General features: G+C 39.5%; 1 protein-coding gene across 1 annotated transcript in view; it reads left to right on the plus strand.

Annotated features, from left to right (window-relative positions):
- Positions 1 to 1,908: 1,908 nt before the first annotated feature.
- crlf3 (cytokine receptor-like factor 3) overlaps positions 1,909 to 13,727 on the plus strand; it is a 31,667-nt gene continuing 19,848 nt past the window's right edge. The window contains exons 1-2 of the mRNA XM_072368740.1: positions 1,909 to 2,015; positions 7,332 to 7,459. Of these exons, the coding sequence (XP_072224841.1) occupies positions 7,343 to 7,459 (117 nt within the window). The 5' untranslated portion in view covers positions 1,909 to 2,015; positions 7,332 to 7,342. The remainder of the gene's footprint in view (positions 2,016 to 7,331; positions 7,460 to 13,727) is intronic.

Here is a 13,727-nt window from a genome sequence, read left to right on the forward strand (position 1 = left end):
GCTCACAGTCCACGCGCAATCAGATCAGTGCCGCACAAAGCCGCGCCTCGAGCTCAACACCTGTTTCCTTCATTCAAGTTGACCTAATCACGATGTTTCACATGAACAAATGAATCTGATACACTTTACCTGAGTGACCAGAGAAAGAGAATCCAGACCCTGGAAAGGAGGCTTTACATCCACCGTTAACCACTAGAGGACGTTGTCCTTCCACTAAGAGACTGACGTCTATCCAAACTGTGGCTTGAACAACAAGCTGCTGTCATTGGTAGTGATTGGAAAGTGTTTCGGGATATATTTGGATTTAAAATACACGTGTGATTAGTTACAGACCACACAAGGCAAACTGTTTAAAAATAGGTTGGATTTTTACTATGATTGAATGTATTTATGTGTTATGACTTTCTTGTAGTCTTGTCTTTTAAAGTGACCTTGAGCAACAGTTTTTCTGAAGGTCTTTCAAAGTTTTTCTTTGGACTTTTGCTGCTTTTTCACTCATTTCCAGCTCCTAACTCGAGGGATGAACCAGTGTTGTGACAACTTAGCAAAGAAGCCATTTTAAACTGGATCTTTAGGCACTTTGTCACAAAGACACATCATTTGTTCCCATTTATTTAGCTGCATCTATGAAAAACAGCAAAGAAAACACAGTTTGACAGACAGAAAATAGGATTTCTGCAGCAACAAGGTGATTCCCAAAGATCTATTAGCTGAAAACTTGGCATATCTCAGCATGGTGTGCAGTGTGTCCTTAAAACATTTGAGGAAACTGGACAAGTGGAGGACAAAAGAAGAAGTGTCAGGCCTAAAAAACTATCTACAGCAGATGAACAGGATCTGAAAGTGATGTCCTTAAGAAAGAGGAAAAAATCCAGCTGTGACCTGACAGGACCTGAGAGATGCATCTGGACCTTCAGCTGATCCATCTACTGTTGGCCCAAGCCTCATCAGAAATGGGCTCCATGGAAGGGTGGCTGTCAAGAAGCCGTTCTTAAGGAAGGGAAACAGGGAGAAAAGGCTGAGCTGTGCCAAATGACACAAGAAGTGGACTGAAAATCAGTGGCAACAGGTCTTATGGAGGGATGAATCCTCCCCAGAGCCCGGACCTCAACATTATTGAAGCAGTGTGGGATCATCTGACAGAGAACGGAACAAAAGGCAGCCCACATCCAAAGAAGAGCTTTGGGATGTCCTTCAAAGTAATGATAATGAAGAAAATAGACAGACTTTGATAGTAACTGTTGTCAGACATATGATGGCAGAACATGAACCTGCATGAATACAACAAATTTCGTTAAAATAAAGTGAAACAACAGGATCCTTCTTTCAAACAAGTGACACAAGATGGAGTACAGACAAAAAGTCTGGCTGCATTTGTTAGTAAGTGCTCCAAATATCCAACAAACTGTATCATGTACATTCAGACAGATGCACATTTGGGTACAGCTGGAGATTTTGGGGCCTTGGGGGTCTGTGACTTCTGGGATTCTATTAATGTAGCCCATTTTGCGCTATAAAGTTCCAAAGATAATGTTTATTACACCGCTACTACAGTGTTAAAGCAGTTAAACAATTATTACTGTATAGTTTTATTTGGAAGTGTCAAGAATCAGCCCCTAAACTTGAGTTTTCACATGTATATGTGCATTTTCTTTGTGCTATGACCTAATTCAGGAGTGTTTATCATCACAATCCTGTACCACAAATAAACAACCGAAAAATACCTATTATTATATGTAAGAAAAAATATTAAAAAGTGTATAAATGTGAAACATTTCATCAGCCACTGTTTACTCAGAGAGCCATGAAGAGGCCAAAAGGGACTGTATCTGAATCCAATTGGCTGATTGCTACGTCAATCAAAACGACCTGGTCTGTGATTGGCTCTCGTCCTTAAAGCCTCGGAAGTGTAATTTTTGGACTTGAGCAAAACTTCGGCATATTTCGAGCGGCGGTGGCTTGGAGCTGATTCATAACTTTCGGGACGAAATGGCTACCACAAAGCACTAAAACAGGTAGGATTGTAAATTTGTGGACATTTTTGTTAAGTGGATCACAGTTGCCTGTGTTTTCAGCCGTAATGGGGGGCTTGTCGGTTGATCTCACAAGCATGATCCGAGTTTCATTGTTTTTCTTTTACCACAACAAGCTAGCTCCGGCTTTCCTGATGTCTTACATTTTGAGAAGTGGATGGCAGATTTCACTGAAACATATCTATAACTTAAGTATTACAAATACCGACCCTATTATTCTCTTTCAATCTCATCTGCAGACGATACTTACATTTTTTTTGGTATTTTTGTTAACCTTTTATGGTTCGTCTGTTACCCTCATCATCTCCTACTGATATACTCCCCAACGAGCAGTACCAACTATTCATGGGCAATGTTGGGACTTTTTGTAAAAGAAATTGATGCCGAATTTTCCATCACACTTAATTTATTTAAAAATACAATAAGTTATTTTATTTAAAGGTATCTGAGCCTGAAGGCCGTAGCGCGAACTTAAAAATATGACATTCTTCTACGGAGTTCAGGTGAAGTTTCCTCTGCATCCCATGTAAATGAAAATAACCAGAGCGACAGCCATGCATTTCACTTTTCTCAACCCTTAAAAACTAAACTATAATAAATAAAAGCGCGTACGTGTTCTATTGTTATATTTGACACGTTATTGCTCACTTTCAGATGACTTGCTGTAATTGTGGTGGGCGAGGGGTTAACTTGATTTAAAAAAAACTCCAAAATACGGAAGTTGTTGTGAACGAGTTTAGACATGTCTGATGTCTCCTGTTGTCTTGTTTCGTCAGTGGTATGCTCTAATAATAATTGTGTTTGCGCTCGAGTGCCTTGCATAGCTCGCCTGTTAGTCAGAACATTTTGCGGAACTTATTTATGGTGACAAATGTAAATTGAGACGTGTTAAATGCAACTGAAGACGATCAAGGGCTTAATAAAACACACAAGTGCTTTGCAAGTTGAGATTACTTTGGCAATTTATGCAAAGTATGTTAGAACAAAACTGCTGGACTGTGAGAGACACAGTGAGCAGATTCTGCCTCACTCTCAGCTGCTGGGACTGTTTTTCTTCATGCTTTTGTCACATATTAACGGTCTGTGAGACCTGTGAAAGTGGGCCATCGCTCCATGAAGTTTGACCTAAATATTTGGTGCTGAACTGGAGGAATAACAGCAGAGGATTCATCCGCTTGCTGCCAGCCACACCTGTACCATAACACACTTTTTCTCTTCATGGAAACAAGCGAGACCTTTTTACTTGGCAGAAGAAACGGCCTTAATGGGGTTAAATCTGCGGGGAAGAAAAGGATTAAAGCAACAGGATTAAATGAAAGTCCAGCTTGCTGGTCAGAATATGTGCAACTTAATAGTTGGTGGCGGTTTTAGGCTCTTGTGGCGTTCTGTTGGGAGAATAAAGGGAGTGTTTAAGTCAAAGTGACTGAGGGAGTGCGTGCCTGCATAACTGGAGACATTCATGTGCGCATAAATGCATAAACTGGAGTTTTGGGACAATTAATTTAGTGTAACTCTGGATGTTTTAATGTCATGAATATAGGCAGACTGTTTTAAATCCCTTTGAATTAAGTGGACCGGATCTAATTAGACTTGTTTACTCTTAAAATGACTCGATAACTAACCCGAAACCAGTGATTATCACCTCAATTAATCAGAAATGGTGCAAAATGTCTGTTGCAGAAGTTTACCAAACAGTAGCTGAACAACATTGTGGGATTTCTTCTTCTTTTAATTCGTGTACGTGGACACAAAAGTGAGCGCACGTAGGAATGGTCTCATAATGATTCACGAAACGGCATCAAAAGGAGAGTTTAACCTAATTAGAAGTTGTTGTTCTGTCCCCTACAATCAAGGACTTCTCAAAGAACAGCCACTTCTGTTCTCTGGTTATTTAATGTTGAATTTTCCAACCCAACGTGCTGCTCTGTGGGTTCACATTGAAAATCTTTATGTTAGCACAAATATTCGCATTAATTTGATCAGAAAACCAGTTGAGCGGAGCTTCTGCAGTCGGATTGTGTTGGACATCAGTTAACTGTGTTCTGCACTTTGACTTGAAGCAGAAACTGATTTGACAGATTATTTGTTTATTTACTTATTTATTTTTTTAAAATCTTTTCCCGAAGCAGCTGGGAGTCACAGCAGAGTTAAAAGGTTGTATTGTGTTGGACTCTCACTGAGTTCTGAGGCATGCCACCACCCTCCTCCACCCTCCTACCTCTTAGAAAGCATGTTTCAGTTGTGCAGCATCACTTCTCATCTCATGATTTTAAATGGCCGACAGGCATTCGGCCATTTTGGAGCCCAGAAAGTGTCGTAGATTTAGCATTTTTGAGCCTTGCAGCTGCAGCTTTTTCTTGCTCAGCAGTTGTCTGAAATGACCAGTAACTAAAGTTGCACATCTCAGCCGCGAAGGATCTGGATTTTTGGCGTGGTGTCTGTTTCACTCGCATCTCTCAGCAAAACAGACGGTAAAACCATTTGTTGGTCATCATACTGACCTGATATCAGCCTCTTACAGTCAGCGCGGTTGCATGAGCGCCATCGGGTCGGATTAATGGCTAAATTACAATAAAACTGAGTTATTTAGCTCATGTAGCAAGCTTAATCTGACAAAGAAAAACAAAGAAACGATCGGATCGAATTAAGACCCGAGATAACTCGAACGTTCTCACAGACGACAGCGGATCGGATCGAGCGTTCTGCGCATGCTCCAGATTTTTTCCCGCGATCGTCACCCGGAAGTGGAAGGAGACGATATTCCTGTTGTTGCCGTCAGAAAGAAACAAACAACGCGATGGAGAATGCGCCGTTGGGCATCGTCTGTGCCATAACCAGCTCATCACAGATGGAGAGGGACGCAGCTTCATCTCGCTCTGCGTTCGCCATCTTTCTGAATGCCTGAGTTTGTTGTTGTTGGTGGTGAAGACGTCAACAGGAAGTGGCTCTATTAGCGATAGCTGAAATGGGGACAGCGCCACCTATCGTACCGGGGTATGACATGCTTTGTGCCAGTGATTCATATATCCAAGGATAATTACCCTCAGATAAGGAGCAGAACCCAACTGTAGCTATAATCCAGTTAATCTCATCATGTGGACCCACTGACTGACTGAGAGATCCAGTTTACCTGTTAGGATGGCAGCTGCAGGTCACTGCTCTCATTTTACAGCTTTTTCAGTGATAATCTACAGATTGAACAGTGTGTTTATGGTCATTAAAATGGCAGGTAGCCGCTGCCACACAGCAGAGACGTAATTCAGAGAAGCACAGGCCAATAAGATGGTGGATGTCTGAGCCTGAGCTTTCAGCTCGGTTAGCTGGTTGGTGTTTGAAGACTGACGAGATGTGATGAGTTCGCGATCCTTGTCTGAACATCGGAGAAAGATTCTAATCTGTTCGATAGGCCGAGGTGAAAGAGATCCGTCCAGCTGGTTGCTGCCTTTGCTGGAAGAGATTTGAGTCGCTTTGGCAGCTCGTTCTGGTTGAGAATCTGGATTTTCCATCGTCCAGTGGCTCTTATCGGATAAACTCACTCAAATTTACTGTACTGTTATGCAAGATGCTGCCCTGGACCACGCAAGACTGCGCAGGCTGTGTTTGCCTTTCAGCGATTTCCTCTTGAGATGCTGTGAAGGGAGCGTGGCCGACCGCAGATCTGAGTGACAGAGTTTAAGACGCCTGCTGTGCAAGATTAAGACTCCTTCCAAACACGTTTTCATCATAACTGACCTGGAAAAGGAGGAAGAACATTTAAACTACCAGAGTTTGCTTCTTCAGACCCTTTGGATGTGATTTAGATGCAAACCTGAGACGAAGGGATGGTGGAGTTTCATCACTTCTCTGACAGGAAGATGTTTCAGGGAGTGTCGTTCGGTTTCATTCTTTTTTAGGTGCTGTCGACAGGTACAGTTCAACATTTCTGCCACTTTTTGGGGAATAATTGTGCCGTATTTTTCTGTATCTTGTAGTATTTGGTGAAGGTTGAACATGTAAAGTTGGGATTAGTCCTGAGTCATTATGCTGCAGCGTAATGAAGTTAAATCTGTGACATTCAGGCTGATGGAGACTTTGTTCCACGTTTTATCTTCTTCCTGTACAGTCGCTGGCTTTGACATTAACACGCAGCCAAAATAACCAAAAACAGCGAGCGGCCGTTTATTTCGGGGCATTTGAGAATATATTTTAAGGTTACAGGATGAAGCTGATAAACAGTTGCTCCAGACCCGGGTAGCTGTGCTGTTATAAGCGAGCGGCAGGCTTGGCAGCATCAGGAAGTGGTTTGTCGTTGCCACACATCCTCTGTCAGTCGAAACGCTCTGCAGCCTGTCTTTGCCTTTCTCTCACGGACCATGCAGCTTATTCAGCTTTCAGACACGCCGATCTATGCCAGTACTGTGGTGCAGTGTCGTCTTCACAGGTTTAAATCATGGTGACTCAACAGAGAAATATAGCAGACAGTTAATTCCCTCATTTGTTTCTGTTCTGTTCAGTTTTTCTGCTCAAAAATAAGCTTGAATGAGATATTCTTTGATATTTTAACTGTAAAAAAACAAGCTTTGGAATGGAAACCTCTTAATAAAGTGTATGTTAGAGGATATGTGTTTATTCACTCGAGTTATCCCAGCTGTAGCTTGTGATCCATGACACCAGCCCTTCATTTTATGACCTGTTTAGCTTTAGCTCAGCCGAGGAGATGGTGCGGTCGGTTCACTTTGGCTTTTTCCCAGCAGGATTACTCAAAAAGTCGAGGATGGATTTCTGTGAAGGGCTTTCAGAGGTGGAGCCATCATTGTTTTATTCAGCCTTTGCAGAGGTTTGCAGGCTTTTGAAGGAAGAAAAACTGTGTTTTTGCATCTGTTAACGCTTCCTGATCCATGTTATGACCAAAAAACGCTGCCTGTGTTTGGTAGCTTTGGTAAAAGTGCACGTTATCCGGCTCTCCACCAAATTAAATCACATCTGCATCACATACTTCTACCTCAGCTGGTGCTGATCAAACATCATCTCACTGGTGGAGCTTATTCCTAAAATAAACCCTATTTTCTCACTTTAAAGGTCATTTTGTGGTTTCCACCGAACGGTGTCCCTGTTAGTCTCAGATCAGCTGTTTCCTTTGGTGGAAACCGTTTGTGTTGCCAACACTTGCTGCAATTAACTGAGGAGAAATCCATAAATTGTGGTGAGTGTGAAACCGGTTCTTCAGGACACGATCCTGGGTGCAGTGTCTGATTTCAGGCCGTCCTGCCTCTTTGTTTGTGTTCAATAAATGTCCCTCTCTGCTGTGCCGTGTGTCAGGAGGAGGGAGGATGTCTGTGGAGGTGGACTCGTTGCTCCAGGAGGCGAAGGAAAGCATCGAGGCGGCCCAGAACTACCGCAGTGAGCTCCAGCAGCGCCTGCATGGCCTCAACCAGGCCCGCAAACAGGTACCGCCGCCTTTTCACCTTCCCACACCGTCACAGATGCGCCACATACTGAGATTTGATGCATTTCATCCCCCAAGAGCCATTTTAAATGAACCCCAGACGGCTGAGGCAACGCGAACCCAGAGGAATCCCAGGAGACTTTATTCTCCCCCTCCTCTGCTATCTTTTCCTTCCCCTGCTGTCTAGATTTACCCGTTCAGCTGCTCACGGTAAACAATGCTGCTATTTCCTGTTTCTACTGAGCGACAGCAGCCCTCAGAGGAGAGATGACCGACTGGAGAAGGGACCCGCCACATTTATTTGTTGAATATTTGGCATTTTTTAGATTTTACAACCGGATTCATGCATGAACTCTTAGTTATGTACTTTGGAAAGGATTAATACATGTTTTTGTTGGGGATATTAAGCCAAACTTACCTCAACCAGAGGAACAAGGAGTCCTGCAGCAGCTGGTCTGAGTCCTGACCTTAGCATCGATAAGTCAGTCTGGGTGAGATTAACAGACAGAAACAGCATGTCAGCCCACAATCAAGAAAGACTGATGAGAACTTCTTGGTTTTATTTTAAAAGTGTCATTTCTGCCTTTTTATTTATGGTTTGGAAGTCATGTAGAACTTTAAAATGGTCAAAAGAGTGATTTTAAACCACCAAAAATCATGTTCTTTAATGATCAAACCAGCCAAACCAGACCAACTTTATTTATAAAGTGCTTTAAAACGACCACAGCTGCTGCACATAACTGAATATTAAGAATTAAAACGGATAAAAACATCAGACATACATAAACATGATGTAAGAACAACTAAAATTAAACACGATAAGGTTCATTAAAACAAATAAGATCCAACAAAGAAACTTGAGTCTTGTTGAGGTTGAAAGCCAAAGAATAAAAATGGGTCAGCTTGGGTCTTTTAAACTGGATAATACTTAATAATCCCCGAGGGGAAATTATGTTGCTGTGGTATAGATTGTTATTATTAAGTAGAAAGCAAAATTAATATGGTAACAATTCATGGAGAAACCTTTGGAAAGTTGATGTGTGGCAGAGAGGAAGCTGTGGTGGGAACCTTCAGAGGTCTCCATCAGGGGGTTGGGCTGTTGTTTCTGTAGCTTAGCAACAACTCAGCTGATGATGTCACACACAGCGTCAGCAGGTAACTCAGGTGAACTGAGACAGAAACTCACAGCCAGCAGTTCAACATCTGGGCTGCAGAGACATGTCCAGGATTCCACCATCTGTTGCTAACCAGCTCTGTGATCCTCCTCCTTTACTGTTAGCGCTCTGTCTGCAGTCTCTGTCTGCCCGGATAGTCGTAAAGCTGAGCAGAGAGCTGTTAGAGTTGTTCCTGCAGCCAGGTCCAGGATTCCACCATCTGTTGTTAACCAGCTCTGTGATCCTCCTCCTTTACTGTTAGCGCTCTGTCTGCAGTCTCTGTCTGCCCGGATAGTCTTAAAGCTGAGCAGAGAGCTGTTAGAGCTGTTCCTGCAGCCAGGTCCAGGATTCCACCATCTGTTGTTAACCAGCTCTGTGATCCTCCTCCTTTACTGTTAGCGCTCTGTCTGCAGTCTCTGTCTGCCCGGATAGTCTTAAAGCTGAGCAGAGAGCTGTTAGAGCTGTTCCTGCAGCCAGGTCTCTGCCTGATATTCCTGCTGTGTCCTCATCAGGGCTCCAAGCTCGTCCATTTTATCCACCAGAGATCTCACATTTCCCCTGATGATCCGGGGAAGAAATGCTTTAAACTTCCTCCTTTTCCTCCATTTTGTTCCTACTTCTTTGGGAAAATCTCTGGATTTCAGGTCTTTTTCCAGGCACTACTTTGGGATTTTTAAAGCTCAGTTAGCTGTCGGTCACCAGGAGTCTTTCTTGCAGCACAGCAACCAAATGAAATCTGTTTCCCCAGAAAACGCTGATTAGATCTCAAGAAGATGCAAATAAAGACGCAATATGTCCAGAGCTGCTGCAGGAGGCTGCTGCCCAGTGAGGCGCCTCTCTGAAACCGATCATCTAATCAAGCTGCTGTTTCAAAGAAGGCTTAAAGGCGCCATTTTATTCCACCAGGAACAGGAAGATGAGTCATGTCCTCCTGCATGATTGTGCAGAGGTGCAAAGATTAGATAGTAGATTTGTTTTGTGGCCAACATAAAATCAACTGAAACGTGTTAAAAACTAAAAATACTGATTTAAAAAAAGTTAAAACTGTAAGAGCAGGGATTAAAGGTCTCTGGCTCCACAAATCAGGACATATTTGAAAAAAAAAAAGGCCAGTAACATCACATCAATGATGTCTTTAAATGAAAAACAGAATAAAACCAGATTATTTACCAAATGAAACGCCTTATAAATAAGTGGCGCTGCAGCTCGTTCAGCTCAGTGATGGCAGCAGGAACAAAGCTGTTGTTGTTGCGCTTTATTTTGCTTTTTTTTGGCCTAAAAACCAACGAACAAAGACTGAGAGTCATCATTTAAAAGCTTAAATCCTATGAAAGGAAGGAAGGAAAGGTGAGCTGAGGAGAAGATGGTTGCAGAGGGTTTAATATGGCGTCGGCCCACCCTGTGTTCATGGGAACTTTTGACCATTGGCTCGCAGCCTCCGCTCTAATTCATCCCAAAGGTGTTCTATGGGGTTAGATTTCCAGCCTCGGCTCATATTTCAACACCCTGTAAATCATATTCTTGGACTGCGTGGATGCGCTTTCAGTGAATTCAAACGTAATTCATCCTTTAAATCGTGCCGTCTTGCTTCGTAAGTCGCAGTTAATCACTGAGACTGACTTTCTCTTTGCTCGCCTCCCAGCTTTTGTTTTACAGTGAATTATTTCCGCTTCTATCTGCCTCCTTCCTGTGAGGCTGCGTTTGCTTCCTCCTTCGACAGCAAACTGAGACTCTTTCACCCGGTTTGGATCTAATTGAAATTTAGCCCTGATTGAGTCGTGTTGTTTGGACTCTGCGTTGCCAAACTAACGCACTTAGTGCCTTTCAACCTGCTGCACTGACCTTCTATGAACCGCCTCCAGATGTGGCTTCATGTGCACCAATGTACATACATACAAACTGGTATTAACTGGTATTAAAGCATCTTAAACTGGTTTAAACTGGTATTAAAGCATCTTAAACTGGTTTAAACTGATATTAAAGCAACTTAAATTTGTTTAAACTGGTATCAAAGCATCTCAAACTGGTATTAAAGTATCTTAAATTGGTTTAAACTGGTATTAAAGCATCTCAAACTGATATTAAAGCATCACAAACTGGTTTAAACTGATATTAAAGCAACTTAAATTTGTTTAAACTGGTATTAAAGCATCACAAACTGGTATTAAAGCATCTTAAATTGGTTTAAACTGGTATTAAAGCATCTCAAACTGGTAGAAACTGATATTAAAGCATCTTAAATTTGTTTAAACTGGTAGTAAAGCATCACAAACTGGTATTAAAGCATCTCAAACTGGTAGAAACTAATATTAAAGCATCTTAAACTGGTTTAAACTGATATTAAAGCAACTTAAATTTGTTTAAACTGGTATTAAAGCATCACAAACTGGTATTAAAGCATCTTAAATTGGTTTAAACTGATATTAAAGCATCTTAAACTGGTATTAAAGCATCACAAACTGATATTAAAGCATCTTAAACTGGTTTAAACTGGTATTAAAGCATCTCAAACTGGTATTAAAGCATCTTAAACTGGTTTAAACTGGTATTAAAGCATCTTAAACTGGTTTAAACTGGTATTAAAGCATCACAAACTGATATTAAAGCATCTTAAACTGGGTTAAACTGGTATTAAAGCATCACAAACTGATATTAAAGCATCTTAAACTGGTTTAAACTGGTATTAAAGCATCACAAACTGATATTAAAGCATCTTAAACTGGTTTAAACTGGTATTAAAGCATCACAAACTGGTATTAAAGCATCTTAAACTGGTTTAAACTGGTATTAAAGCATCTCAAACTGGTATTAAAGCATCTTAAATTGGTTTAAACTGATATTAAAGCATCTTAAACTGGTTTAAACTGGTATTAAAGCATCACAAACTGATATTAAAGCATCTTAAACTGGGTTAAACTGGTATTAAAGCATCACAAACTGATATTAAAGCATCTTAAACTGGTTTAAACTGGTATTAAAGCATCACAAACTGATATTAAAGCATCTTAAACTGGTTTAAACTGGTATTAAAGCATCTCAAACTGATATTAAAGCATCACAAACTGGTTTAAACTGATATTAAAGCAACTTAAATTTGTTTAAACTGGTATTAAAGCATCACAAACTGGTATTAAAGCATCTTAAATTGGTTTAAACTGGTATTAAAGCATCTCAAACTGGTAGAAACTGATATTAAAGCATCTTAAATTTGTTTAAACTGGTAGTAAAGCATCACAAACTGGTATTAAAGCATCTCAAACTGGTAGAAACTAATATTAAAGCATCTTAAACTGGTTTAAACTGATATTAAAGCAACTTAAATTTGTTTAAACTGGTATTAAAGCATCACAAACTGGTATTAAAGCATCTTAAATTGGTTTAAACTGATATTAAAGCATCTTAAACTGGTATTAAAGCATCACAAACTGATATTAAAGCATCTTAAACTGGTTTAAACTGGTATTAAAGCATCACAAACTGATATTAAAGCATCTTAAACTGGTTTAAACTGGTATTAAAGCATCTCAAACTGGTATTAAAGCATCTTAAACTGGTTTAAACTGGTATTAAAGCATCTTAAACTGGTTTAAACTGGTATTAAAGCATCACAAACTGATATTAAAGCATCTTAAACTGGGTTAAACTGGTATTAAAGCATCACAAACTGATATTAAAGCATCTTAAACTGGTTTAAACTGGTATTAAAGCATCACAAACTGATATTAAAGCATCTTAAACTGGTTTAAACTGGTATTAAAGCATCACAAACTGGTATTAAAGCATCTTAAACTGGTTTAAACTGGTATTAAAGCATCTCAAACTGGTATTAAAGCATCTTAAATTGGTTTAAACTGATATTAAAGCATCTTAAACTGGTTTAAACTGGTATTAAAGCATCACAAACTGATATTAAAGCATCTTAAACTGGGTTAAACTGGTATTAAAGCATCACAAACTGATATTAAAGCATCTTAAACTGGTTTAAACTGGTATTAAAGCATCACAAACTGATATTAAAGCATCTTAAACTGGTTTAAACTGGTATTAAAGCATCTCAAACTGATATTAAAGCATCACAAACTGGTTTAAACTGATATTAAAGCAACTTAAATTTGTTTAAACTGGTATTAAAGCATCACAAACTGGTATTAAAGCATCTTAAATTGGTTTAAACTGGTATTAAAGCATCTCAAACTGGTAGAAACTGATATTAAAGCATCTTAAATTTGTTTAAACTGGTAGTAAAGCATCACAAACTGGTATTAAAGCATCTCAAACTGGTAGAAACTAATATTAAAGCATCTTAAACTGGTTTAAACTGATATTAAAGCAACTTCAATTTGTTTAAACTGGTATTAAAGCATCACAAACTGGTATTAAAGCATCTTAAATTGGTTTAAACTGATATTAAAGCATCTTAAACTGGTATTAAAGCATCACAAACTGATATTAAAGCATCTTAAACTGGTTTAAACTGGTATTAAAGCATCACAAACTGATATTAAAGCATCTTAAACTGGTTTAAACTGGTATTAAAGCATCTCAAACTGGTATTAAAGCATCTTAAACTGGTTTAAACTGGTATTAAAGCATCTTAAACTGGTTTAAACTGGTATTAAAGCATCACAAACTGATATTAAAGCATCTTAAACTGGTTTAAACTGGTATTAAAGCATCACAAACTGATATTAAAGCATCTTAAACTGGGTTAAACTGGTATTAAAGCATCACAAACTGATATTAAAGCATCTTAAACTGGTTTAAACTGGTATTAAAGCATCACAAACTGATATTAAAGCATCTTAAACTGGTTTAAACTGGTATTAAAGCATCTCAAACTGATATTAAAGCATCACAAACTGGTTTAAACTGATATTAAAGCAACTTAAATTTGTTTAAACTGGTATTAAAGCATCACAAACTGGTATTAAAGCATCTTAAATTGGTTTAAACTGGTATTAAAGCATCTCAAACTGGTAGAAACTGATATTAAAGCATCTTAAATTTGTTTAAACTGGTAGTAAAGCATCACAAACTGGTATTAAAGCATCTCAAACTGGTAGAAACTAATATTAAAGCATCTTAAACTGGTTTAAACTGATATTAAAGCAACTT

The sequence above is a fragment of the Leuresthes tenuis genome, unplaced genomic scaffold, assembly GCF_036924035.1.
Source record: "Leuresthes tenuis unplaced genomic scaffold, fLeuTen1.0.hap1 SCAF_17, whole genome shotgun sequence".
Taxonomy (NCBI): domain Eukaryota; kingdom Metazoa; phylum Chordata; class Actinopteri; order Atheriniformes; family Atherinopsidae; genus Leuresthes; species Leuresthes tenuis.